The sequence below is a fragment of the Schistocerca piceifrons genome, chromosome 6, assembly GCF_021461385.2.
Source record: "Schistocerca piceifrons isolate TAMUIC-IGC-003096 chromosome 6, iqSchPice1.1, whole genome shotgun sequence".
Lineage (NCBI taxonomy): Eukaryota > Metazoa > Arthropoda > Insecta > Orthoptera > Acrididae > Schistocerca > Schistocerca piceifrons.
In genome coordinates this window covers 340747629-340774633 of record NC_060143.1, presented here as the reverse complement: position 1 = coordinate 340774633, position 27005 = coordinate 340747629, and the positions used below count along the sequence as shown (strand labels likewise).

At 41.2% G+C, this 27005-nt stretch overlaps 1 protein-coding gene across 3 annotated transcripts in view; it reads right to left on the bottom strand.

The window, feature by feature from the left end:
- The window catches only part of LOC124802476 (proton-coupled amino acid transporter-like protein pathetic), a 228545-nt gene extending 202548 nt beyond the window's left edge, over positions 1-25997 (bottom strand). The window contains exon 1 of one of the 3 annotated variants that reach the window (XM_047263283.1): positions 25862-25997. Coding sequence is in view for 1 of the 3 variants with exons in the window: in XM_047263282.1 (XP_047119238.1) it covers positions 25231-25263 (33 nt within the window). In the remaining 2 variants the exon portion in view is untranslated. Of the gene's footprint in view, positions 1-25230; positions 25276-25861 lie in introns of those variants that run through there. The other 2 variants (XM_047263279.1, XM_047263282.1) reach the window with 2 other exon arrangements.
- Positions 25998-27005: the final 1008 nt, after the last annotated feature.

Here is a 27005-nt window from a genome sequence, read left to right as displayed (position 1 = left end):
AAATGCTATGCTGTGCTGCGAATATGTGCGGTTTCGAGTTCGAGTAGACAAATTGTTTGCTCCAATGCATATTCTATCTCTTCTTTCTTTTAGCAAAAATTGTATATCGAATAATGGGCTGTTTTGGTTTCTTCCTCGCAGCCGGATTTAACAGAAAACAGGAAAGTTGTATTTATGGCTAATCGGCTTATGTTTCGAACACTACTACGGAATCCGAATCGTCGGAAACTTTGTGATCCTACACATTTGCACTTTAAAATTACATATGTGAAATACTGTCACTGAAGATACTACTCTCTCAGATCCAGCAAATGGAGAGGTCTCCCCCATTGCCCACTCGCAAATGAGCCCAACCGATTAACCCGTTCATTTTAAGAGACCTCAATTCCCTTTACAATAACAATAAACAAGGCTGAAGGTCAAAGTAAGGGGAGGAAATGGACATACAGAGGGGTGAGGAGGAAATCGGCAGAGAGAGGGAGGCAGAGTTTAAGATGTTCATCAAATCACATTAACATATTTAGCAATTGTGAAGCATTGCCGGGATCGCTAGCAAATAATACATGTCAGATACCAACTGCTCCAAAGTATTCCTGGGAAATAACTTTCCCGAACTGAACGATCACCACCTTGAGGTCTCCCTAATTTTGTGGATTTCTAACATAGCAAGTGTTTTGCGTGACTGGAACACTCATCATATATACAAAAAATGATTCAGGCACGAAAAAAAGTTTTACGATGGTATCCGGAGAGTCGATATTTTGCTGTGCTGTTATTAATCACAACTTTCGATCTATGGCGGTACTGAATTTTTTTCATTGGGATTGCATAATATGTATGTTGTTCGATAGCCCTTACAAAAAGAAATGCAGTAATTTAACTCTTGTCAATGTTTACAGCGTATTCGTCGAAAAAAAAACCGAACGATTTGTTACAGGCGGAGCCTTCGAGTCCTTGCTCAGCGCAGAGCTGATACCTTCCGTTTCCTGGCTACTTAAACATTTCAGTGTTATCAGTACCAAAGCATGAAACTGTCACTTTTTTAACAGCTACCGAATATCAGAGTCACGCCGTTCCGTTTTGACGTCTTCAACATTTTATGCAACAATATTTGTGACCGCCTAAAGTTGGATACGGCGTATATTTTACATTTCAGATAGGCCCCAAAACAATGAGTACCCGAAAAAAAAAAAAAATGGAAACCACACACTTTTGTCTCGAAGCACATTTTCCGACTGAAGTTTTACAAACGCAAGTCCGCGAATCACTGCACGTGAGAAACGTCTTGCTGTCTAATTTAGGCATCCGTGTTCCTCAGCAGTCAACTGGTCGGGGCCGCATTTACACGCAGGCCAATTAGGTTACAGGCTAAAGACAGCAATACGAAATTTTACAATAAAAACGTCTTTGTTCGAATATTATGGTGCGAAACCTCCAATAATCATAAAATATGATTATAGATGTCACTATTTTCCATGGGTTTATATGGTTCCCTTGCGGGGGGGGGGGGGGGGGGAGGGGGGGGGTCTAATTCCCAGTGGCGCCCGGCCAAACGCATGGCACTTCAGTTGGTAAAACCGGTAAGGCTTTTGCGACAATGGTCGGCGGAAGTTGGAAGTGAGGTCGATTTTACAGAAACTCTTCCACACCACAGTTTAAAACAGAACATATACGTATAAACTGGTGTATAGGTCATAATGACGAAAGAAACTTTCACATTATTTTTATTATTGTGTCAGAAGCATATAGGTACATGTATATACCTTTTACACAGTTATGATTAAATTGATGCTGTCCAAAACTTGGCCACTTCCAGTGTATTTTCTGTTGGTTGTTGAAGATCACCTTCTGTACAGAAGACTGGGCACAATCGACACCAAAGCATGTGCCGAACTGTCTGTTCTTCTCCACTGTCACAGAATATCATTTGGATCAGTGTATTCCCATCCTGCCAAGTTCACTTTTGATCTTCCAACTCCGGATCTCAGTCTATTCAGGGACTTTCAAGTTGTCCATTCCCCGTCATGGCCTGGAGGTAAAGCTTCAACAACTCTTTTGCAGCCAGGGGGACGGTAGGTCGTAGCCGTCCCTAGTTGTAACCTAGCTTTTTCAGCAGTGGTTCTAAGTTTCTTTGATGTCCTAAGGAAACTCTCCCTTGACTTCAGTCGTCGCGGATGCGGGTTCATGCCCATACAGAGGATGGGTAATTTCCTGTTCTACTGTCTTTCTTTCCTTGTTCGCAGCTATCTCTCTCCCAACATCTTCAAATGTGTGTGAATCTTATGGGACTCAACGGCTAAGGTCATCAGTCCCTAAGCTTACACACTACTTAACCTAAATTATCCTAAGGACAAATACACACACCCATGCCCGAGGGAGGACTCGAACCTCCGCCGGGACTATCAAGCAACCTTTTACAATTCTGCACGTTTCGTTGAGAGCTACATCCACCTATTTGGCATGAGTTGAATTATACCAAACCGGACAGGCATACTCTGCCGCAGAAGCGCATAGTGCCATTGCAGGTGATCGGATTGTTTCAGATTGACTACCTCACTGTGAACCGGCCAGTTTACGTAGGAGGTTGTTCGAATCCTGCCTCGGGTATGGATGTGTGTGATGTCCTTAGGTTAGTTAGGTTTAAGTAGTTCTAAGTTCTAGGGGACTGATGACCTTAGAAGTTAAGTCCCATAGTGCTCAGAGCCATTTTGAGGTTGTTCCTGCTGGAAACTTCCGACTTGCATTTCCTGCAGTTCTTTTTGAAAGTGAGAGATCTGTCAAGTGTCACTCCTAGGTATATTGGAGCCTCGTAGTGTTCCACTGACACCTCCGACCGTACTATTTTCAACTTGCAAGTGGCTTCCTTGTTTCTCAGATGAAAAGCACACGCTTGGGTCTTTGAAGGGTTTGGTTTAAGCTAGTTTGTGTTGCAGTATCTGAATAGATCTTCAAGGGCATTCGTGATGTTGTTCTCCACTGATTCAAAATCAGTGCTCTGGGTGGCTAGAATGAGGTCGTCAGCATATAAGCCCCTGGTGTTTGGGGCTATAGCTTGGTCGTTCGTGTATATATTAAACCGAATTGGAGCCAAAACACTTTCTTGCGGGAGGCTATTCTTAAGTAGTCTCCATCGACTACGCTGTCCTTGAAAGTCGACGAAGAACCTGCGATTCTGCGATGAGTCTAGTTAGACCTAAATGTTTGGTCAGACTGTAGACCTTGACTAGTAGTAACTGGTTCAAATGGCTCTGAGCACTATGGGACTCAACATCTGAGGTTATCAGTCCCCTAGAACTACTTATACCTAACTAACCTAAGGACATCACACTCATCCATGCCCGAGGCAGGGTTCGAACCTGCGACAGTAGCGGTCGCGCGTAGTAGCTGGTGACTGACCGTATCATAGGCCGCTGAGAAGTCGACAAATGCCACTCCTAGCACCTTCCGAGCTTCAAAGGCGTCTTCTATGATCTGTGTGAGATTTAACAATTGTCCAGTAGAGCTATTACCTGTACGAAGTCCAGATTGCTGAAGTATATGTGAGGGGTCAATTGTAAGTGACAGGCGATTTAAAATCAGTCTTTCCAGCAATTTGTAGAGGTGACAAAGTAGTGCAACTAGTCTAAAGTTCTCTGGATCATCTCCTTCTTTGCCATGTGGACTGCCCGATTGAACTTGGACCATACATTGAAAAAACTGCTACAGTATTGTACAGAAGGTAACTGAAAGAAATGCGCAATAAGGTGAACAGAAACGACACTTTTATTCAAGAACTATAATTACACGGAAGTAACCGCAACTTGTGAGGGTTCCCTGAACATTACAAGCGGCGGGGCATCTGTCTTAATAAGTTCAAAATGGTTCAAATGGCTATAAGCACTATGGGACTTAACAGCTGAGGTCATCAATCCCCTAGACGTAGAACTACGTAAACCAACTAACCTAAGGACACCATACACATTCATGCCCGAGGCAGGATTCGAACCTGCGACCATAGCAGCCGCGTGGTTCCGGACTGAAGCGCCTAGAACCGCTCGATCACAGCGGCCGGCAGGGTGTTTTCGATTACTACCACAAGTCCCATGCATGCGAAGGAGAATCTCTCCCATAGCATAATACTGCTCTCACCAGCCTGCATCCATGGCGCGCTGGGCCTTTCGAGCCGCCATACATATCGATGACGGCGTTTTGGAGTCGACCATCGACCTAGCGTAAAAAAAAATGTGATTCAGCCAAAGAGCAGACACGTTTCCATTGATCGACGGTCGAATCCCGATGGTCCCGTGCCCACAGAAATCGTAACTGCCGATGTCGTTGCTCAACATATGAAAACGTAGACATGTCAGACGCGGAGCTCCATGTTCAACAATGTACTTTGAACGGTGTGCTCCGAAACCCTATTTTACAGAGCGCACAAGCCTCCGAACTCCATGTTCTGTGAAGAGCTGTGGATGTCCAACCATTTAGAGCCTGGTGGTACTTTCACTGTTCCTCTACCTCTTTCCATATATGCTGAAGGCGTGAACATAAGACCACCTTCTCCGTTCTCGAGATACTCGTTCACAGGCTCTACGTAATCATAATCTGCCCTTTGTCAAAGTCGCTTATCTTGATGGATTTCCCCATTTGCGGCCCATATATTCCGTATGGTGCCCGCAACGCCACCAGGCGGCATAAAACGTCGCGGTGGGCAGTCGTCATAATGTTTTGGCTTATCAGTGAACTACCGCTATGAAAGATGGTCAATTCGTGGGACAGCGATTTCTCAGAAACTGTATTAGGGTCATTCAAAAAGAAACAAGCCGAAGGCTGTAAACTGAAAACCGCTGATGGGATCGTATTCCCATTGCCTACGGAAGAAGATCTAGTCCCTAAAACAGGGCTGAGGCACAAAATTCGCCGCCAGAGGGACACGAGCGCACACCCACGTGACGACAGCGATCTCGTGCACGCGTCGACTGCCCACTGCACTTACGAGGAGAACATGCAAGTGCCATCACCCGATTTGACAGGTACCTCGCTCAGCGAAAGAGGAGTCAAAACAAGCGAACACGCGTCTGGGTTTATCTGTAGATACTCGATCATTTCTGAAAAAGCTGTCATCTGTCCCTAGGTTTACACACTACTTAATCTAACTTTAACTTACGCTGAGGACAACACACACACCCATGCCCGAGGGAGGACTCGAACCTCTGACGGGGGGAGCCGCGCGAACCGTGGCAAGGCGCCTAGACCGCGCGGCTACCCCACGCAGCAGCTTTCAAGTTATTTTCGAGGTAATACATGCGCCTATTTAAGCGATATTCTCAGATGAAATGGTGGCTCAGAAGTTAGCGTCGCGGCTTCTTAATTTTGCGCTCCGTGTTCGAAACCTGATTATTGTTTTTATTCATTTTACTCTTTATTGGTTTATTTTATCTATCCATGTCCAGGATAGTTACTACACGAATGTTTCTTATCAAATTAGGGGTTACAAGGGCATTGCAGTAATTCTAAAATTACAACTGCATTTCACAAATATATATATATATATATATATATGTGTGTGTGTGTGTGTGTGTGTGTGTGTGTGTGTGTGTGTGTGTGTGTTGAGGGGTTACAAACTTTTTAGATTCTCATACTATGATATTTCATTCTCATATAAATTTTTATATTAATTCTTATATTTTATTCGTATGATTATTTTTCACGAAGATATGGTGCATTCCCTTGTATAATAACGATGATAGAAACATTCCGAACACAGATACTCAAAACACCATGGGCATCAGGTGAAGGCAGGTTTGCCGCAGTGACATTTCTTCGTATGAATCTCTCTCGGCAAAGAAACGTCGTTAACATAAGTGAAAATTCCCCGCGTTGGCAATACTTTCGCGGCAAACCATACGTGATGGATCACTTTTCGGAAAACTGGCGCTTGCAACTGATTATCGCGGCAAACCTTAAGAAAAGGATCACTTTTCGGGAAACTGGCGCTTGCAACTGATTGTACATCAAGACGCACTATAGGGATTTCAACGTAAACAATTTCAAACAATTTTCTCATTATTTTTAATTGATTTATCTGAAATTCAATTACTAGAGGAATAAGGTCAACGATATGTTAATATACAATGGAAAACAATCGTGCATCTCTACAGAGATGAGTATATAAATGAAGAGCAAATGTAAAAGTAATAATCGGGATTCGAACACGGGGCGCAGAAGTCGCGACGCTAACCATTGTGCCCCTATTTCGTCTCAGGATATCACATGCGGAAACGCACATACAGTAACTCGAAAATATCTCGAAAACTGCGATTGTCGTTTTTTCAGAAACAGTCCAGCATCTACGGATAAGCCGAGACACGTGTCAGCTTTTTTTTCACCTCTTCCACCGAGCGAAGTTTCTGAGAAATCGAGTAGTGGAACTTGCTATGTTCTCCTCGTCGGTCTTGCTGACAGCGGACGGAGTGCGGGGAACAAAAAGTCATCAAAGAGTGTCACAAGTGTACGAAGAGCACTGCATGTCCGTTGCAAGAGCCAAGGCGTGCCACAAGCGATTCAAGGGTAGGCAATCCGGACCGCCACATCGCATTACCGACACCACTGTCCAGCACGTGGATGCTCTCAATATAGAAGACCGGGATAGGGAGCTACGGTTAGCCATTGCCGCAGCGGTCGGATTGAGCGTGAGAATTCCAACGGACATTAAGTGCTATCCGTACACTTATCCATTCTTCGACTTTCCTTATTTTATTACGATGGTGACATTCGCGAGGGAATGGTGATGACTGAAATATAGTGAAAAGATCTCGCCGCAACGAAAGACGCCTTCGTTTTAATGATCGCCACCTCAACTCACTTATCACATTCGCGAAACACTCTTCCGTATTTCGCGATAATACTGAACGAGCTGCCATTCTTTGAACTTTTTCGTTGTCCTCCGTCAATCCTATCTGGTAAGAATCCCATACTGCGAAAAAATACTCCAGAACAAGACAGACAAACATACTGTACGTAGTCTTTTTGAAGGTTAAGGTTCGATATTTGGGATACAATGACATACTTGTTCAAAAAATAATTGCTATACACGAGATTTAAATGAAAGTATATTAGTACCTTTCAGATATCTTGATCACACTTTTTATTACTTCCAAAACTGCCTTATGCACTTCGACATTCCGTCATTTTCAAAGCCTATAAAATACAATACAAAACAATGTTATGTCAATCATAGACAAGTGTTCAATGGATACTTTGTCTCGTGGTTACATATGCTGACGAGATACAATGTATACATTGAACAATTTTCTATGATTGACAAAACGTTGTTTTGTATTATATTTTATGGCTTTTAAAAACAATGTCAAAAACGCGTATGGTGATTTTAAAAATAACAAAATGTGTGGTGAAGGCATCTGAAAGTTATTAAAGTGCATCTAAATGACCACATCGTCTCGCAGCGTTTTCATGCAAATTGAAGCTGAAAACACCTTATGTGGACAAGCATTAATTCATGAGTAGTGGTGGCACTTCTGACGGAACATGAATGGAGTCAGAAGCAGCGATAGATGAAACGTATGGTAAAACTAAAATTGTCTAAAGTATAAAGCGGAAATTTTTAATAAGTAATATAGAAACGACTTTATTTATTTTACTCAAATATTGGAAGGCCTATCACTTGTTTCTTGTAAAGCTCTACTATAACAGTTCAAATTACAAATTAAATACATACATAAGTTGGTGTAACTTATTCTGTATCGCAAATATATCCAGGTCGCAACGCTAACCACTGTTGTTCATAGCGCTACATGACCCCATTTTTGCGTTTATCTTTTTTCCCCTTCTTCAAGACACTGATTATGAAGGGACAGCTAGAGAGTATTTACTCCCTCTAGTACACAGTACCGCCCTACCTTCGAGGACGCGCAATGGACGCTGTTGGATCAAACTAAATTTCACACGACGCTACAGTTCTCTGTTGCTTCTTAAATGCGTTACACAAGTGGTAGCTTACAAATTCGGTATCTCTCAGAAAACAATCCTGCCAGAGGCACTTACCAAGAGCAAAAGAACCGGAGATGAGAAGGCCGACGTGTAACAACCGCCAGTCTGAGCGTTGACCTGCACCGCAAGGAGGACGCCGGCGCGGGCGAGTGGTTACGTAACGCCGTACGAGTCAAAAAGTGCGTAGACACACGGCTTCTTCACAAATGACTTCGCAACCTTAGGAAGGCTGCCACAAGCCAAAGTGGCTAACCTCACGGCAAGCGGATGGTTGATACTGTGTGACCACTCGCTTTGCAACTACAATACACATTTACAAGTGTACATTCGTGAACTACAAAAAGGGTCCAGAAGATAAGAAGAACTGAAGCATTCCTTAACAGTCAGAAGCGATCAAAATATACCGCATAATAAATGACAGGTTATCTGATTTCTCTGTGTTGTGAGGCATGTTCACAAAATAGTTTTTTTGTTTCTTGGGGTTGGCAACACCGAGTGGTTAAAGGGGATCCCCTGACCACAGCGAGCATCGCAGGAACACGGCAGTACGGAAAATCATGTTGTAGTGTCGAGCTGCGTGAGAGATGGTAAGAAATCCCGTCGAGTAAGAGCCACGTGCTGCGTTTCGCTTCCTACTCGCAGAAGGGAAAACACCTACCGAAAATTTTTTGGGGAACCACAACGAGTGTATTGAAGTGGTGTAGAGTTGGTGTAAAAAAATCGAGGACACTGTTAGTGAAGACCACCGACTGACAGAATTATCTTATGTTAAATACTCATAGAACCGCTGGGATACAGGAAACTGTGCGCAGATGGGTCCCAAAACATCTGAAGAGCAGCACAAGAAACATCAGGTCAACAGCGCCGGTGAGTTTCTTGAGCTAGTTGAACTGGAAGGTGAGGATTTTCTGAGCTCTATTGTGACTGAAGATGAAACGAGGGTGGCTCATTACCTGCCTGAAACAAAAACACTGTCGTCACAGTACCGTCACATCAATTCCCCATCTGCCAAAAAGTTCAAAACCCCAATTTAGGCATCATTTTGGTCGAAAGGGAGACCGTCAGTGAATAACAATATTGTGGGATCCTTAAGGGGCTCCGGAAAGGCTCAAAATCATGAAAAGTTCAATTTTTACTTTTTTGCGTTTTCTGAATCTGCAGACTATTACCTTTTAATAGATATATAATTTATTCAATTCCGAAGACAATAACTATTTTTAATTTTTTTTTTTTTTGAAATGTGTTCTACATGGGCGTGACCCACTGTGGCGCTGTTAAACTGCTGTCAAATGGTGTTATTATTAACGTCCGTGTTCATCAGGTACATTTTAGTGATGTGAGATAAAGTATGTGTTGTGGCTAACCTGTGATGGTTCAATACATATCGCTGGTGTGATTGTCGATTGTTTCATGTTTATTTACTCTGTCGTTATCTCGAAAATATTCGTAATTAATTCTGTTTCTTGAGTCTCTGTTTTGTTGAAGTATAATAATGAGTAAAAGTAAAGTTATTAGAAATCCTCTGAAGGCTTTTAAGAAATGGAGAAATGTTGGAAAGCCAAAGGTATGTGTTATTACTGTAAACAATAAAGACGATAACCAAGTGAGTGAACCTAACCTCTCAAGTACACCTGCCCATAGCAGTCAAAGTCGGAAAGAAAATACTTCACAGAAGAAGCTTGGTTCAATGAATGAAAACTATGAATGTTTTATGGGCGAATCGGATGTGAATGAAATATTTGATATGTCGGTTCTCAAAGGAATTTTTTCAAACTGTGTAAGATGTATTCATTGTAGTGAAGTTGGTCTGGAACTCTCCATAATAAAGCACGTAGGACTTGCTAGTGAAATACAACTGAAATGTGATAAGTGTACATACATGACCACCTTTTGGAACAGTGTTGCAGTAACTGCAACTGAAGAAAATGGTAGCAAAATCTACGAACACAACATTAGATTTGTTTATTCCTTGCGTTCAGTTGGTAAGGGTGCTACTGCAGGTGCAATTTTCTGTGGCATCATGAATCTTCCAAATCCCCCAACCAAGTTTACGACCTATAATAAATTAATAGGGTCTAAAGTAGAAGATGTCTGTATAGAATCTATGAAGAACGCTGTGGAAGAGGCAGTAATGGAAAATAATGGTAACAGAGATTTGACTGCAGCGTTCGATGGTACCTGGCATAAACAGGGACACACATCTCTTCATGGTGTAGTATCTGCCACCAGTATGTATACAGGGAAAGTTTTAGATGTAGCAGTAATATCAAAGTATTGTAGATGTCCACAAAAATATAAAGGTACACATGAAAATAATTGCAAAGCTAACTATAGTGGTAGTAGCGGAGGAATGGAAGTGGCTGGTGTTGCCAGTATATTCCAGCGTTCTGAGGCGTGTGATAAAGTGCGATATGTTAATTACCTTGGTGACGGTGATTCTAAACGTTTCAAACATGTTCAAGGACTGAAGCCCTATGGTGATGATGTTGTAGTGCAGAAATTTGAGTGTATTGGACACGTACAGAAGCGAATGGGAACAAGACTTCGGCGACTGAAAGCTTTGTACAAAAAACAAAAACTCAGTCATGGTAAAGGGTTGGATGGGAAGGGAAGGTTAACTGACAGTGTAATTGACAAAATACAGAACTATTATGGAATGGCTATTAGGCAAAATACACAAAGTGTCGACGAAATGAAGAAGGCTGTTTGGGCTCTTTTTTTTCATACTTCTTCAACCGATGAAAATCCCCAACATAGCTTGTGTCCCAAAGAAGAAGACAGTTGGTGTAAATATAACAAAGGATTGCTAACTGGTGAAGTGTACACTCATAAGCATAGTCTGCCTCATGCAATAATGGAGGTGATAAAACCTATTTTCAGAGACTTAGCAGCACCTGAACTGTTGAAAAAGTGTATTCACGAAAAAACTCAAAACCCCAATGAAAGTGTAAATAGTGTTATATGGTCGAGAATCCCCAAGACTGTATTTGTTGGGATAGAAACACTTCACTTTGGTGTGTATGATGCTGTTGCGACTTTCAATGATGGCAACATTGTAATGTGCAAGGTATTTAGAAATATGGGAATGAAGATAGGTTCTAACATGGTACGAGCGATGTTTGCTTTAAACAAGGAACGCCTTCGGGCTGCAGTCAGGGCTGTAAAGAGTCTAGAAATACAAGCAAGAGTAAACAGGAGGAGGAACAAGAGGAAGCTGGAGGAGGAGTTTGCAGAGGATGAAGATAATCCATCCTATGGACCTGGAATGCACCAAAAAGTTAATCCAATCTTTGTCGCTCGATTCTCAAAACTTTTATTTTCTCATACTAATTACATGTTTCCTAAGGATCTTCCAAACATATTTGTTTCAAACTTTCAGTAAATGTTACACAGTACCTTCTGCATAATTTAACACAGCCTTTTTCCAAAAAAACTGTATATTTTTGAATATATAAATAAAAAACTGCAAAAAAATGTTGTGAATTTTCATTACAATTGAAAAAAAATCATCTTTAATAACTGAACTAAAATTTTGTAAAATCCCTGTGTTAAGTTGTAGCCCATATGCCAATAAATAATCTGTAAAAAGTTCAACTTCCTACCTCAAATACTTTGAGGAAAGATGTCATTTATAAGCGTTATTTTAACATTGCAAGTATAGGGCGTTCCGGAGCCCCTTAAACATAAACTCAAAAGGAGCATTAAAACAAAAGGAGGGGAATGCTGACGAGAGAAGTACGCTTGCTGCAAGAGACAGTCCGTCCGCAAATAGCCTTAGCCACCAAGGCGCTCTTGGATTCATTTGGTTAGTATGTTTTGAACCACCCACGCATTCCCCTGACGAAAGAAAAACAAGGTACAAAATGCTTTGCCCATTAATGACCTCTATTACCATTTCTTTTCACACTATGTGTGAGTGTATTCCAATTTTTTTGCAAAAAGTGGTCCCCTACGTCGTTACTTCACGATTCATGTGCCATACAACAAAGCACAAGCCCTCACGACACATGAAGTTTTGTTGCTGACGTGTACATGAAAACGACTAATCGTAATAGACGATAGTGAGTACAGGAACAAAACACCACGGGCGCTGCACGGGAATGACTTGCCAAGAGCGGTCATTTGAAACAAAAAAGTCGCTCGTGTACAAGGGGCTTTAACGAAGATTGAACGTCGCACTCGACTGTCCGGAGGAGTACGTTTCTTGACAACCGGGAAAGCCAAGCCCGAAATCTGACGGCCTTAGTGTCTCTCTCGGGATTCCTGGACAATCTGATTCGTTCGCGCTGCAATTTCATTATCCGCAGATGAATGTAAGCACTGCAGACGACAGCTGCCGGTGCGCTACTTGTAGCTGCCACCACTGCGAAAACGCGCCGCCAGTTGAGGAAGACACGGGACTGCCCTTGGACGGTGTCCAGCAGTCGGTCTGGCGCTCATCCCTGACCTGCCAACACTATCGCCCGTTCCACCCCTAGGGTAAGGGTAAAGCTATGGCCTGCAGCCTCATACGCTGTCGAATGAAGTGAACCTGATGTCGCGCTTCACGCCCCTCCTGACCATGCCTAGCGCTCAGAGGCAGTGTGCTCCGCAGAGTTCTCAAATATTAAGCTGGTAGACAAGTTCGTAGCGTTTTTGTTTTGCATGCTGGTATTCCGGTTGCTAAGGGTTTACACTACTGGCCATTAAAATTGCTACACCACGAAGATGACGTGCTACAGACGCGAAATTTAACCGACAGGAAGAAGATGCTGTAATATGCAAATGATTAGCTTTTCAGAGTATTCACACAAGGTTGGCACCGGTGGCGACACCTACAACGTACTGACATGAGGAAAGTTTCCAATCGATTTCTCATACACAAACAGCAGTTGACCGGCGTTGCCTGGAGAAACGTTGTTGTGATGCCTCGTGTAAGGAGGAGAAATGCATACTATCACGTTTCCGACTTTGATAAAGGTCGTATTATAGCCTATCGCGATTGCGGTTTATCGTATCGCGACATTGCTGCTCGCGTTGGTCAAGATCCAATGACTGTTAGCAGAATATGGAATCCATGGGTTCAGGAGCGTAATACGGAACGCCGTGCTGGATCCCAACGGCCTCGTATCACTATCAGTCGAGAAAACAGGCATCTTATCCGCATGGCTGTAACGGATCGTGAAGCCACGGCTCGATCCCTGAGACAACAAATGGGGACGTTTGCAAGACAACAACAATCTGCACGGACAGTTCGACGACGCATGCAGCAGCATGGACTATGAGCTCGGAGACCATTACTGCGGTTACCCTTGACGCTGCATCACGGACAGGAGCGCCTGCGATGATGTACTCAACGACGAACCTGGGTGCACGAATGGCAAAACGTCATTTTTTCGGATTAATACAGGTTCTGTTTACAGCATCATGATGGTCGCATCCGTGTTTGGCGACATCGCGGTGAACGCACATTGGAAGCGTGTAGTCGTCGTCGCCATACTGGCATATCACCCGGCGTGATGGTATGGGGTGTCACTGGTTACACGTCTCGGTCACCTCTTGTTCGCACTGACAGCACTTTGAACAGTGGACGTTACATTTCAGATGTGTTACGGCCCGTTGCTCTACCCTTCATTCCATCCCTACGAAACTCTACATTTCAGCAGGATAATGCACGGCCGCATGTTGCAGGTCCTGTACGGGCCTTTCTGGATACAGAAAATGTTCGACTGCTGCCTTGGCCAGCACATTCTCCAGATCTCTCACCAATTGAAAACGTCCGGTCAATGGTGGCCGAGCAACTGGCTCGTCACAACACGCCAGTCACTACTCTTGATGAATTGTGGTATCGTGTTGAAGCTGCATGGGTAGCTGTACCTGTACACGCCATCCAGGCTCTGTTTGACTCAATGCCCAGGCGTATCAAGGCCTTTATTATGGCCAGAGGTGGTTGTTCTGGGTACTGATTTCTCAGGATCTATGCACCCAAATTGCGTGAAAGTGTAATCACATGTCAGTTCTAGTATAATATATTTGTCCAATGAATACCCGTTTATCATCCGCATTTCTCCTTGGTGTAGCAATTTTAATGGTCAGTAGTGTAATTAAGGATTGTCATTTTTTATTTGTAGTTCACTGTTGCTATTTGAGTTTACACATTGTCATTTTGTCATTTCGAGATAGAGAGTGGAGCTGTCGACGCTCGACTACGAAATGCCAACTGGAGAAATTGGAACATTTCAGGCATATTCTTCTGTATGAGTCAACCAACAGAGGAACGACAGCAGCGGAGGCAGCCAGAAACATTTGCGCCGTGTCTGTGGGATGATGCCGTTGGACACATCACGGCACGAAAATGGTTTTCTCGTTTTAAAGAGGTTTCTGTCATTTAGTGAATCTCCACGTTCAGGAACATTTCTGGGGATTGATGAAAATGATTTGAACGCATTAATCGACAATGATCCCCGCCAGTGTCCTCGAGAACTGGCAAATGTGATGAACTGTGATCGTTCCACCATCGTGCGACTTTTGCACGCAACGGTTAAGGTTCAAAAAACCAAGTGTATGGATACCGCTAAGCCAAAAATTAAAGGGGGGTCATACGCGCATCTCCGCTTGCTCTTCATCAGTTGGCTCGTGAACAAGATTGACTATCCCTAGCCTGTATCGTTACTGGTGGCGAGAGGTGGTGTCATTATGGTGAAATGAGGGAAAGAAAGAAATGGTAGGGGACAAACAAAGCAGCAACTCCTCGTACAAAGAGTTGCGCGCATCCAAAAAAGGTAATGTAATGCATCTGGTGGAACATTGATTGTGTGGTATACTACGAATTGCTTCGCCGAGGAGTAACCATTATAGCTGATTCTTATTGTCAACAACAGAGACGCCTTGCAGACGCAATCCAAGGACAACGAGCAGGGAGAATGCGTGAAGTTATCTTACTCCACGGTAACTTCCACCTGCATACTACGAATCTGACAAAAACACTATACAAGTGCTGGGCTGGGAATCACTCCGACCCACCTTATTCACCTGATCTTGAACCATCAGTTTTTCACCCTTTCCGCTCTCTATCGAACAATCTTCAAGGAACTTCCTTCCTGATGATAATGCGCTCTGAACATGACGAGTTTTTCGCCTCAAAACCAAGTGATTTCTACATTCGTGGAATCGAAAACATATCCCGGCGTTGGCAGACGGTTGTAAATAGTGTTCCCGGGTTCGATTCCCGGCGGGGTCAGGGATTTTCTCTGCCTCGTGATGACTGGGTATTATGTGATGTCCTTAGGTTAGTTAGGTTTAAGTAGTTCTAAGTTCTAGGGGACTGATGACCATAGATGTTAAGTCCCATAGAGCTCAGAGCCATTTGAACCATTTTGTAAATAGTGAAGGAGAATGTGCTATTGATGACTAAAGTCTCTGTCATGTGTGTCTGCTGTGTTTATCAAACTTTTGGAAAAACACTACAAACGTATAAACTAACCCAATAATCGAAAATCTGATGACTGCGATTAGCAGGGCCGCGGCAAAGGACGCCGCCAAGGGAGCACGCACAGACGAGGCGCAAAAACTCACTGGAAAAAAACAAAAACAAGAAAGAAAGACGGTTGAAGAATTAACCCGTAGGGGCGCGTGAGTTCTTCCACCCCTTGTGCTCCTATCTGCTGACTAAGAAAAGAATACTTCTCTCGACCCTCAACAGTGCACACACGCTTTTGTCACTGTGTTTTCTACAGCGTCATTTATTCTAAATAGCATCATTAAAAAAAAAACGATTACTACGGAACAGACGTCTGTCACTAACACGGTTTACGTGGCATGGGTGCGCCTGATTCACTCAACTGCCGCCTAAACAGCTCGCTCATGTTCAACATTGGAGTTCTTGCTGCTGCTTCATTATGCTGTTATCGGAATTCAAAGTTCGGCGAGTGGGTGATGAATGAGACACGATTATAAGTCGAAGGCTTCTGATGTTCCTTGTTTTCATCCGACTGAGGACTTGAGCGATATGTGACGATCAAAGGAAAAAGGGTGAAGGGGTGACCATACAGCCAATACTTTTGCTGCTCCAAAGTTTCGATGGGTTCGATATGCTGTGTAAATAAAAAAGAATTCAAGTACAAGCCTTCCGAACCCGAAAAATATTACAAGTTTTGATACTCGGTGTCTCCATGGACAGATATACCCTGTTCATCTAATATGAACCCTCGTGTAACATACGTACGCTCTGCCACTAATCGTAGTCAATCAAATAATAAATGCATTTTCTTCGGTCAAAGAAAGGAAATGCAGTGTGGAATCATAATAAAAACACCATTTCTGGATGGAGCTATTTTCTTAATTACTAATTACAGTCGTTTATTATTTCGTATGATTATACACTGTTAATAGTTAGGAGGAGCAAATAATATCTGTTCCTTATTACAACAATATACAGTAGCTGTCATAAACAGAAGAGCATTAATTTTGTTTTATTTTCAATCTTTTTTAAAGTTTGTACAATTTTTAATTTACTTACTACTGTAACACAGTTAATTTGTCGTGTGCGACATTTTCAACAGTATAGTTAATATATTTAAGACGTATTTTTCAATAACGCTTTATTTCATTAAACCTACTCACAAAATTATAAAAGTTGCTAAATCTGCATAGAAAAATTGCTGAAACATGGATAAACGAGTAAGAGGGTAGACGGTGGTGAGGGGGGGGGGGGGGGGGGGGAAATCAGGATCAGCTCGGTACAGCTCTGATGATTATATGCACAACTTCCACAAATTGTGTGATAATTAATAAGTACATAAAAGTATGTACACCTTACACGGTACCGTGGAAAAGTAGTGAATTGTCTAAGACATTCAGCGATTTAATGAAATTCTGTTATTTTCGTACGACACAATCATTTGGCATTTCACAATGTAGTAACTAGTTACCCTACATTTCAGCAGGATGATACACGACCGCATGTTGTACGGGCCTTTCTGGATACAGAAAATGTTCGACTGCTGCCCTGGCCAGCACACTCTCCATATCTCTCATCAACTGAAAACGTCTGGTCAATGGTGGCCGAGCAACTGGCTCGTCACAATACGCTAGTCACTACTCTTGATGAACTGTGGTATCGTGTTAGAGCATTTTTGGAAACGCAATCAGTAAGGTGGTAAATTAGTGAGTGAAAGATTTTTGAAAATAAATCATTATTAAAGCGCTACTAAAGCATTTTTAACGATGCTATGAAAACTGGTATTTGACTTCTCAGTTAAAAATAAAAAATAGGCACGCGTTTCCGTGTTTTTGGATATTTAACCCCCTACGGGACTGAAATAGGGCATGAAAATGTTTATAAAATTATCTCATTATGAAAGCGTTTTCAAATATAAATCTACGAAAATTTGTATTTGGCTGCCTGTTAGAAATAAAACTACGTGTTTGATGTTTTTGGAAATTCAATCCCTATGAAAATTTTTACGAAAATATTTCCTTTGTGATAAATTTTTAAAGCTAAATCTATGAAAACTAGTATTTCACTTCACAGTTATATAGAAAGACATATGTGTTGGGAGGTGAAAGTTTCTGTGGAAATATCACCACTAGAACGCAAAAAGCACAATTAACAAAAAGCTTGGAATACAGCTACCAGAATCGCTTTTTGGTCAGAAGTACATTCGGAAAAGACCACGCTTCTATGGCCTTTAACTGGCATGAAAAGTTCAGAAGGTGTTGCAATTTGTGAACATAAAATTTCGACTAAAAAAAAAAAAAACTGTGTAGACCACACAATCTACGCGAGCGAAGCAGCGGAAGCTACGCTAGTCCTGCTATAAACCGCTACCATATGAAAAAGGAAACAATAGCTTTTATTATTGTTTCACTATAAACAGAGCACAGTAAAAATGAGGTATGAAAATATATCACACATTTCCGCGTTGTGCAGGTCAGTAATTCTCATTTCTTAACGATTTAAGACGTATGGCTTCTTCGTTCAATCCCGACCCATGTGTTGTGAGGATTTGCCACGAAAATGAAACAAAATAGTAAAGTGTCTATTTGAACTTTTTTAGGCGCTACAGTGCCTAATTACCTAAGAGAAGCTGATACCGCCAATGGACACTGTGGAAAGTGACGATGGGTGCTGGAAATAGCTGGCGCATGAGATAAGGCTCTACAACCTGACCCACTTTTTCCCGACAGCGACGACATAGCCCTGCTGTTTCCGGTCAGTCCACTCGACGACCTTCCCGAACAACACTGAGATAAACCCAGGCGGCTGCTTCTGGACTTGTTCTGATTCCGCTGCGGGTTACCAGCGGAACAAAGCAATCAAAAAGGCACTTCTACAGGGTGCAGCAGAACGAATAGTAAAATATAAACAGGACTCAACCTGGAAACAGATTGACGAATGCATTGAAACACACAATGAAAACAATGAAAAATGTAAACCACTACATACAGGGTGATTCAAAATGGATGGGATAAAAAAGAAAGTGTTAGTTCAGAAATACACACATTGCCTGAAAAGTGATTCATCATTCATCACTCCATATTACTCGTTTACAGCCATCCACTGTTCAGTAGCATCGCTCTTTACACCACCTCAAGCGTCGCTCAACATTGAGTATATAGTGTGGCTTCTGAGTTGCTGCTCAACCACTGCAGCCCTTTCTTTTTCACACCCTACGCACATTCGTTGTACTACCTGGAGTGCTGGTAGCACTTTAGAATGAGGAGTGATCCGCTGATTTCATGCGATTTTTTACAGCCAATCTCCGCAACGTTCGACGGTTCCTCTTCGTCAGTATATTAGGTCTGCCTGACCTTGGTTTCGCTGTTGTTGTCCTTTCGCCACTTCACAGTCACATCGTCAACAGCAGAGGCAGCTTTAGAAGAGCTGATATATCACTGATGGATCATTTTTCACATGACATCCAGTGACTGGTCCACCTTTTACGTCACAGAGTTCTTCTGAGCGACCCATTCTGCTTTTACTGCCTATCTATTGCCAACAGATACTCCCTACCTCATTTTATGACGGCGGGATTGCTTCTCGTGACGTCTGGTGGTCGCTTCCGCATTACATAGTAGTGTCCAGATACTTCTCACCAGATAAATGACCTTCAGAGACCGTTTGAAAGCCGCGAGGTCTCGGGCGCCTTGTCACGGTTCGCGTGGCTCCCCCCGTCGGAAGTTCCAGTCCTCCCTCGGGCATGGTGTGTGTGTTATCCTTAGCGTATGTCAGATTAAGCAGTGTGTAAGCTTAAGGACCGATGACCTCAGCAGTTTGGTCTCACAGGCTCTTACCACAAACTTAAAAATTTTACTACGGGAAGAAACTCGCACAGATGGCTAAGGGCGTATTTCAGTATACGAGAGCGTGGACAGGAGTTCATGCTATTTACCTATTAGGCGAGGTCTGGGCCAATACAAAGAGGCCATTCCTAACCGAAATACCTCTACTAATATCAACCGTCGACTTTAATTGGAGGACGAAATTTCCGAGATTGTACGCTGAGAGCTTAGTTTCATTATATCTTTACTGATGTACTTTGGAACGATGTTAACAGGGTGCGAGTGTGTTTGTTTTTCTTTTTCTGGCGGGAAGGAAAGAAGGAGCGATGTAAAGATATTTCTGCTGTGCTCAGCTACTGGACAAATTGTAAATTCGAGTTGCGTACAAATGGAATGACAGCAAGGCATCTAGGACTATTAAATACGAAAATTACTTACGAATCAGTTTGTCGTCTACGTTGTTCAAGAAACAGCTCAACCTATCAGGTTGTAGACAGAAGAAATTCAAGCCATGGATTGAAGGAGATCCTCAAAAAACTAGATGAGTAATTTTTCTTTAAAACTACCTCTAGACCCGGCCAATCTTTTTTACCCAATGCAATTAATTACAATTAATGGTCATACAATTGTGGGTAACAAAGGAGGTCGTTAAACTGGTAGTGAATCATGGACCGCGGGAAAAAAGGGAACACCAGCGTGTGCGGTGCTATAGAAAGATATTGAAAATTAGGTTTACTGATAAGATAAGAAATGAGGAGGTTCTCCGTAGAATCGGCGAAGATAGGAACATGTGGAAAACACTGACAAGAAGAAAGGACAGAATGACAGGACATGCGGGAAGACCTCGAAGCTTCTGGGAACAGTAGAGGATAAAAACTGTAGAGGAAGACAGGTTGGAACATATCCAACAAATAATTGAGGACTTTGGGTGGAAGTGCTCCTCTGAGATGTATGAATTCGTGACAGCCCACACAAAACCAGTCAGAAGACATGGGAAGAATGGTTGTATCCAAAGATGGACAACAGACGGTAGCTGCCCACAGCGCTCCATCGCCACAGAAAAAAAAGACATTTGCAAACCGAATTGAATCCCTCTACACAAGCAGACGTGTATCAATTCACCACCAGTCTGAAGAACAAGAAATAATGGATACAAACTATTAACAAGGGTATCCACAACTATTTATCGTTAAATCCTGGAACTGTTTCGCCATTCGCCACTGTTCTCCCTAAACCTGAAAATGTCAGACGGATCTAGGTTGTTAATGCTTCCAGTAGCGCTGTACCTTCAATTCCCGACTTTATTTTTCCTGTTATCAGCCAATGTACCCGCCTGAATAGCAGTGCGCGCTAAAGCGCCGTTTCCGGGACGGGGAGATGCGCCGGACCGAAGCGTATCCGCCAGGCGGATTAAGGACGACGGTAGGTGCGCTGGCCAGCCTCAATGTAGTTTTTAGGTGGTTTCCCACATCCCACTATCTAAATACCAGGCTGGTACTCGATAAGCAAACATTTAAAAAACTTTCTCTCGTTTTTACATGGATAACACTACAAGCAGACAGTTGAGGTACACATATCCCATCCGAGGGGACACCGCAATAACGACAGGACGTGTATCTGACGCGCCCCTTAAATTAATCATGCCAAATCTGTTAATAACCTTGCTGACCCTATACCGAAACAGATGAAGAAGGGTGTAACAATCAATATCAGAAACTATTAAAAATGTGGATGTAGAAGATATCTGCATGTTACCTAGCTGACAATAAAACAGTATGTACAAAACTCATATGAACTATACTATCTGCTTTCAACAGTTTGAAGTTTTTTTTGTGTGAAATTGTGCTTCATTACCTTTACCCTTCCATGAAAATAACGTCTTCCACCCCCACCCCCACTCAGATGCTGGATAAGCTCTCGAAACTTCCTTTACTTAAACCTTATAGGAATTAATCATCAGTTACATATACATGCATGGAACAGTACATAGACAACATATTTTTCGTTAATATTAGACAGTCGTTAATATTTTTAATTTATTTCCTTACTAATTCCTTGGCTCCACCATTCTCTTCCACCCTCAGCTACATTTAACACAACTTCAGTATTAACAAAACATTAACCAATAAAATACAAATAACAGGTAACAGATGTGACTAAATGAACTTTCCCAGCATATTAATTGATTATATTCTTGACAGGTCTGCAGCCCGGTTATACCGACATCTTGACACAATACTTCAGCAGTCCTTATATCCTTCATCTTTAGGTAAGAGTAATGGTTGCTAACACTCACCAGAAAGATGGCAGCCAGATGAACCACTGAAAAATTTTGTCAATATTACTGTAGAATCTGGCTGCAGATCTGACAATAATACAGCACATTTAACAGAACCCAGTTGGTGCTTATAACACAATCTTCAGGACAAATTAAATGGATAATGTGGTGTCCTTTCTCCATCTAATGCCTGGTCGGGACTGGTATGTTACTTCTCCAATTTGCCAGAGAAACAACTATACCTGTATGTGGGCTATTATTACGATGGGATCCACATTTCCACAAGCTTTTTAAAGCTACTGCCCAATACATGAAAATAAACTTAAGAGAGAGCTTGGATGATTTAATAGGTATAGTAACTAACTTGACACAGGTCACAGATATTTTAAATAGTGCTTCATCACAAATTAACAAAGTTTAAGGTCTGATGCTTGGCCAGTCCTAAGATTTTTTTTCTGTGTCTTACTTTCACTTCTAGCAGTGCTTTAAGACCTGAAACAACAAGCTGTTATGCACATAACTGTTTAGGTAAGAAAAAATGGAAAGGAGGGTAGTTCATAAGCAAGAATAAATGAAAAAAGACATTCCATATCACAGATGAAAAGAGAAAGACACACACACACACACACACACACACACACACACACACACACACACACACAGTAAGAGAGAGAGAGAGAGAGAGAGAGAGAGAGAGAGAGAGAGAGAGAGATGTGCAAAGGAAGAATAAGTGACTCCTAAGTTTCAGATTACAAGATACCAATCATGAGATGTCAGTACCAGTAATGGATAAGTCTGAAAGGACAGATAAAGTCACAAAAATAAAAGCATCCAATAGGGCAAGAAACCTGTGTGACATGATAGAAAAAAGTAAACAAGGTAAATATTGTGCAAGGAGAGAGATATTTGTAGACAGTGAAGCAGAAAAGAATTGAAATACAAAAGAGGATTGGGGAATACAGTGACTTAAGCAAAAATGGTACAAACCAGCATAAATTATAACCAGCTGAATGATTAAGAGTCTTGTGTATATAGGGGCCTATTTTGAAAGGATGTTTCCATCTCCAGAATCAGAAAGCAGTGATTTTAGAACAGTGGATCGAAAGATCGTGTTTGATGAAGCAAGTATCCAAGTCTACACTATTTTTTTCCCACAGCAAGTGGTCCAGTCGGGTTTCCTGGAAATATTTATGATGGATGAATCCCATAATTGGCAAGACAATATAAAATGATGGACAAAAATTGGTGGTCACTGACAGTCAACACATCATCCCTATCCCCACCCCCCTTTCTCTTGATGCTTTTTGAAAGGTAAGGATAGACTTCAATATCAAATTATAAAAGCACAATCTCAGCCACACAAGAATAGACCAGAAAACTGGTCACAACCATTCTAAAGGAGCCACTGTTGCTTTTAGAAAAACTCTGTGAAACCTGAAATAGATTCAACATGCACCGCACTGAAAACTTGTCAAAGTGAATATAAGCTCAAAATTTTACCCACTATGCCATCTTGATTCCTTTGAATACAAATATCTGTCCAATGACAGAAAGACAAAGGAAAAGTGGCATTTGATGTCTGGTCAGTGGAAAGATCATTAAAAATGGAGGGCTAGCTCAGACTGAGAAGGGAAGTGGAAGGAAATTGGCTGTGCTCTTCTAAAGGCAATACCCCAGGATTTTTCTTCAGCGATATGAATTTAATTAAATTGCCATCCTCTAAGGGTAAGTGTCAAGTGCCTTAACACTTGGCCACCTTTGTCTATCTTTCCAGATACAGGTCTGGAAAATATGATATTGTAACAAGCGGTTGTGAAATGAGGCACTCACTCAATATAAAGATCATGTGAAACATATCACTGCTCAACTTACAAAATATGGCAGAAAATCAGTCATAGCTTTACTGACAAAACCACCTTCATACTTGTTTATGTTATTTGGAGACCAACAGAAAATTTAGCTCAGTATAGAAAGATAGGTATTTGAATTACAGTCTCAATGAAAATGATCTGAGCTTTTGCCCGCTGTTACACCTTGCTCTATAAAAATTTTGTGGTAGAAACTATACTTTAGAAGTGTTACACTGGCACTCAGTAAAGTATTAATAGCATCTACATATATGTTGTACACCTGACAATCAGTTTCTTTCCTCTATTCACAGTTTTTGGAAAATCAATCATTTAGACTTACATGCAGTACAATTATTTGATTTCCTAATCTCATGATAAATGGAAAACAGTGGTTTTGCATATGTCAACAAGGTTACTTATCTGTTCGTAACTGCTGCAGTTTATAATTTCTTCACTAATAAACAAATTTTTGTGTGCTATGCACTGTTCAATTTATTTTCCACCTTTTGAATGAACCTGTTAAATCCTGTGAAGTGTATACGTAAGTATCGTGCATGTATGGTTTATGAACGAAAGAGATCTATCAATAATCAATAAGATAAAGGTGGAGGACTCAACAAAATAACAGCACAGAACATGAATTATTATTACAGGATCCTGCACAATTATAGTTTACTTATAACTGGAACATTCTTCTAACTGCCAAGTACTTCAGTAACTTTATATATGTCTCTGCATTTTAAGTGGGGGGAATTCAACAAAAAAAATTCTCATAATCTGATACAATTAATTTCCCTCCATTGTCTGCATAAGTACCCTACGTCTGTAAACAAAAAGAAACTGGTAGAACTTGCTTTTAAATTAAGTGATAATGCATCATTGCTCACAATGAAAGAAATTGACTGTGAAATTGTTAAGGCTTATTAACTTTTTCCTGCTTGTAAAATTCTTCCACAATTAAATAATTCCTATGTTGCAAGAAAAGACGTACCTGAAAATTGGCAAGGCTTATTACTGTCATCAAACTTGTGACACAGGGCACAATTACGCACATTTAATGTGTACTTACTTCAACAAAAATAGTAGAGCATAATTTAAAAAATTCCTATATATGCCAACTCTACCAAAACAATGTGTAATAACCAGAAATAACAATTCAGTGTAAAGATTCTAAGGGAAATCCTATTTAATTCTGCTGTTGCATTCATAATTAGCACCTAGCAAGCAAGGACAGCTATACACTAATCACTGTGCACTGACATACATACATCTCTCATCCAAATTACTTGCAGCAAATATTTGCTATATATGCTTTCTGTGAAAGATGCAAATAAATAAACAAATGAATAAAACCTCTAAGCTAGTATGAAAAGTGAGGGTTCCTTCAAGTGGAATATCTAAGACTTGTCCTAAAGTGACAATGTGTCTTGTTTCTAACAACATACCGCATTTTTCTAACAAAATAAGATTTGAATAAATCACATAAAAAGTATTTTCATCATGAATTTAACAGTTCACTAAAATTAACTTCAAAAGACTTAGATTACAACAGACAACAAAAATTTCTTTAAGAAATGCAATGAGAGAAACCTTTGTCACTACATCATCTACACTTAACAAGTGTTAAAAATAAATAAATAAAAACAGCGAATATAGAACTATAGTCCTAAACATTTCAGGAAAGCACTATATGATTGCAAGAGTGTAGAGTATGCTGGCACTCAAACAATATAAAGCTGATCCTCGGCATCACAAACATAAAAAACTAAGCAATCACATGTGTAACTAAAGAATCACATGCAATCAAACGTAACTGTGCTTCAAGCAGAACGACCAATTGGATATATTCACTTTTAGTTGTTGTAAAGGAGTGATATCTCCCATGCTGCTTCTCAACTGGTGTGCAGATATGTTGATGACGCCAGTGCGATTGCAAAAACGAAGCAAACACACAACATCAACCAATATATTCATCAAAAGAAAAAGTGCATTTCAGGCATACAAATACAAATAATTTAGTCAGGTAATATGGAACAACGTCAGTAGTCGCAAACGAAAATTATATTTATTAACATATTGCTTGTGATCTCTCTCCAATAAATATTTCATCGAGCGAAGAAATAATGCCACTACGTTGCAAATATGTACGTTACCTAGTGTAACAACAGTATTAAATGTAAGTCTTTCATAAAAAAAAAAAAAGATTTCTCGCAGCAGACGGAATACACACGAGTCGTCAAACTGCTGTTAGAGGCTGTCATATGTCTATTTTCACTTTCTAGGCGATCAGAATTGCAGCCAAGCTTCTGGGCCTTGGGTTTATAAGCGAATTTTTGCTTTATTGTTAACAAAGGCGTTCACAAGAAATGTTCCCTGAAGTGGTTAGAATGAGTGAAATACACTTCCAACAACTTAAGAACTATTATAACTGAGAAGCTGCTGACAGATTGCAGGTTAAATAGAAGGTGAAAAACACATTTACCTTGTGAATCCACTAATAATTCAGCAAACCATTCCGATAAACAGCATCCCTACAGCCCTCGGTTTTCGACCTGCCGTAACAAAACAAAGGACCTACCACCACTGTGTTTGTCAATAATCGCAGACGTCCACCTGTCAACTCGCCAAGGCTAAATCCACAGATATCGTCGCATCAAGGCCGAGCGCAGTGTTTACAATATCTTTCACACCAAATGAAACGCTGTGAAGCTAAAAAGTAATGAATACGTCCAGAATGAATTTTGTACGAATACAAACGAGTTACCTGGTTCTAAAAGTAGGAACACACGACAAGCTATAGCCTGATAAACGCAACTCAAGGATTCTGTTTGTGATAACGTGGTTTGAACGAACATTTCAGGGGCAGATGATGACACATTCTCGTTAATAATAGATTTTTGTACAGTGATATCAGACCACTGCTGTTGTTATCTCTGTGTGGCTGTGCATGACACACAATGAAATTCGCCTGCCCAGAGAGTAGCTCTCACCATACCATTTGGGAATGGTTTAGCTCCTAAAATAACACAGAAGTCTTTGAAGTCATCTAAATGCAAAACCTGAATACACAGAATGGTTCTAATCCCATTTACGCTGAAAGAATGTAAATTATTTTTCATGTGTTCCTTCTGCAACAATGCGATAACATTAACCTGACGACATGAGTAATAGTGTGTATCAGGCGTGTATTGACAGTAGTAGGGTAGGTGGGAGTAAACCCCTGCAATTTTAAGTTTTTCTAATATTGTGATCCATGAAGGGTACATTTTCCTGCTATTTCAAACTGAAGTCACAGGTTGAATTGTTACCTATGACTCATAAAAATTCCAGCTCTGTGCGGGTCTTTGCCCCATAGGAAATACGGATGACCGCATAATAAAAACTGTTGAAATAGCCCTTTGTTAACATTGTTGTACTGTAACCAAATTACTCAACAAAATATTAAACTAAAATGTCTCGTAAATTTTGAACGTCATGCTTAAAAATACTAGTAAAAAAATACTTTCATCTCAACGAAATGAAGATTAGTAGGTTAACCTGAAAGAGTTCAATTACTAAGGGTAAGCTACCTAGGTATCTAGTAAATAGCGTACTTTGTTAGGTCCTCTGATTCTTCCTTCTATGCA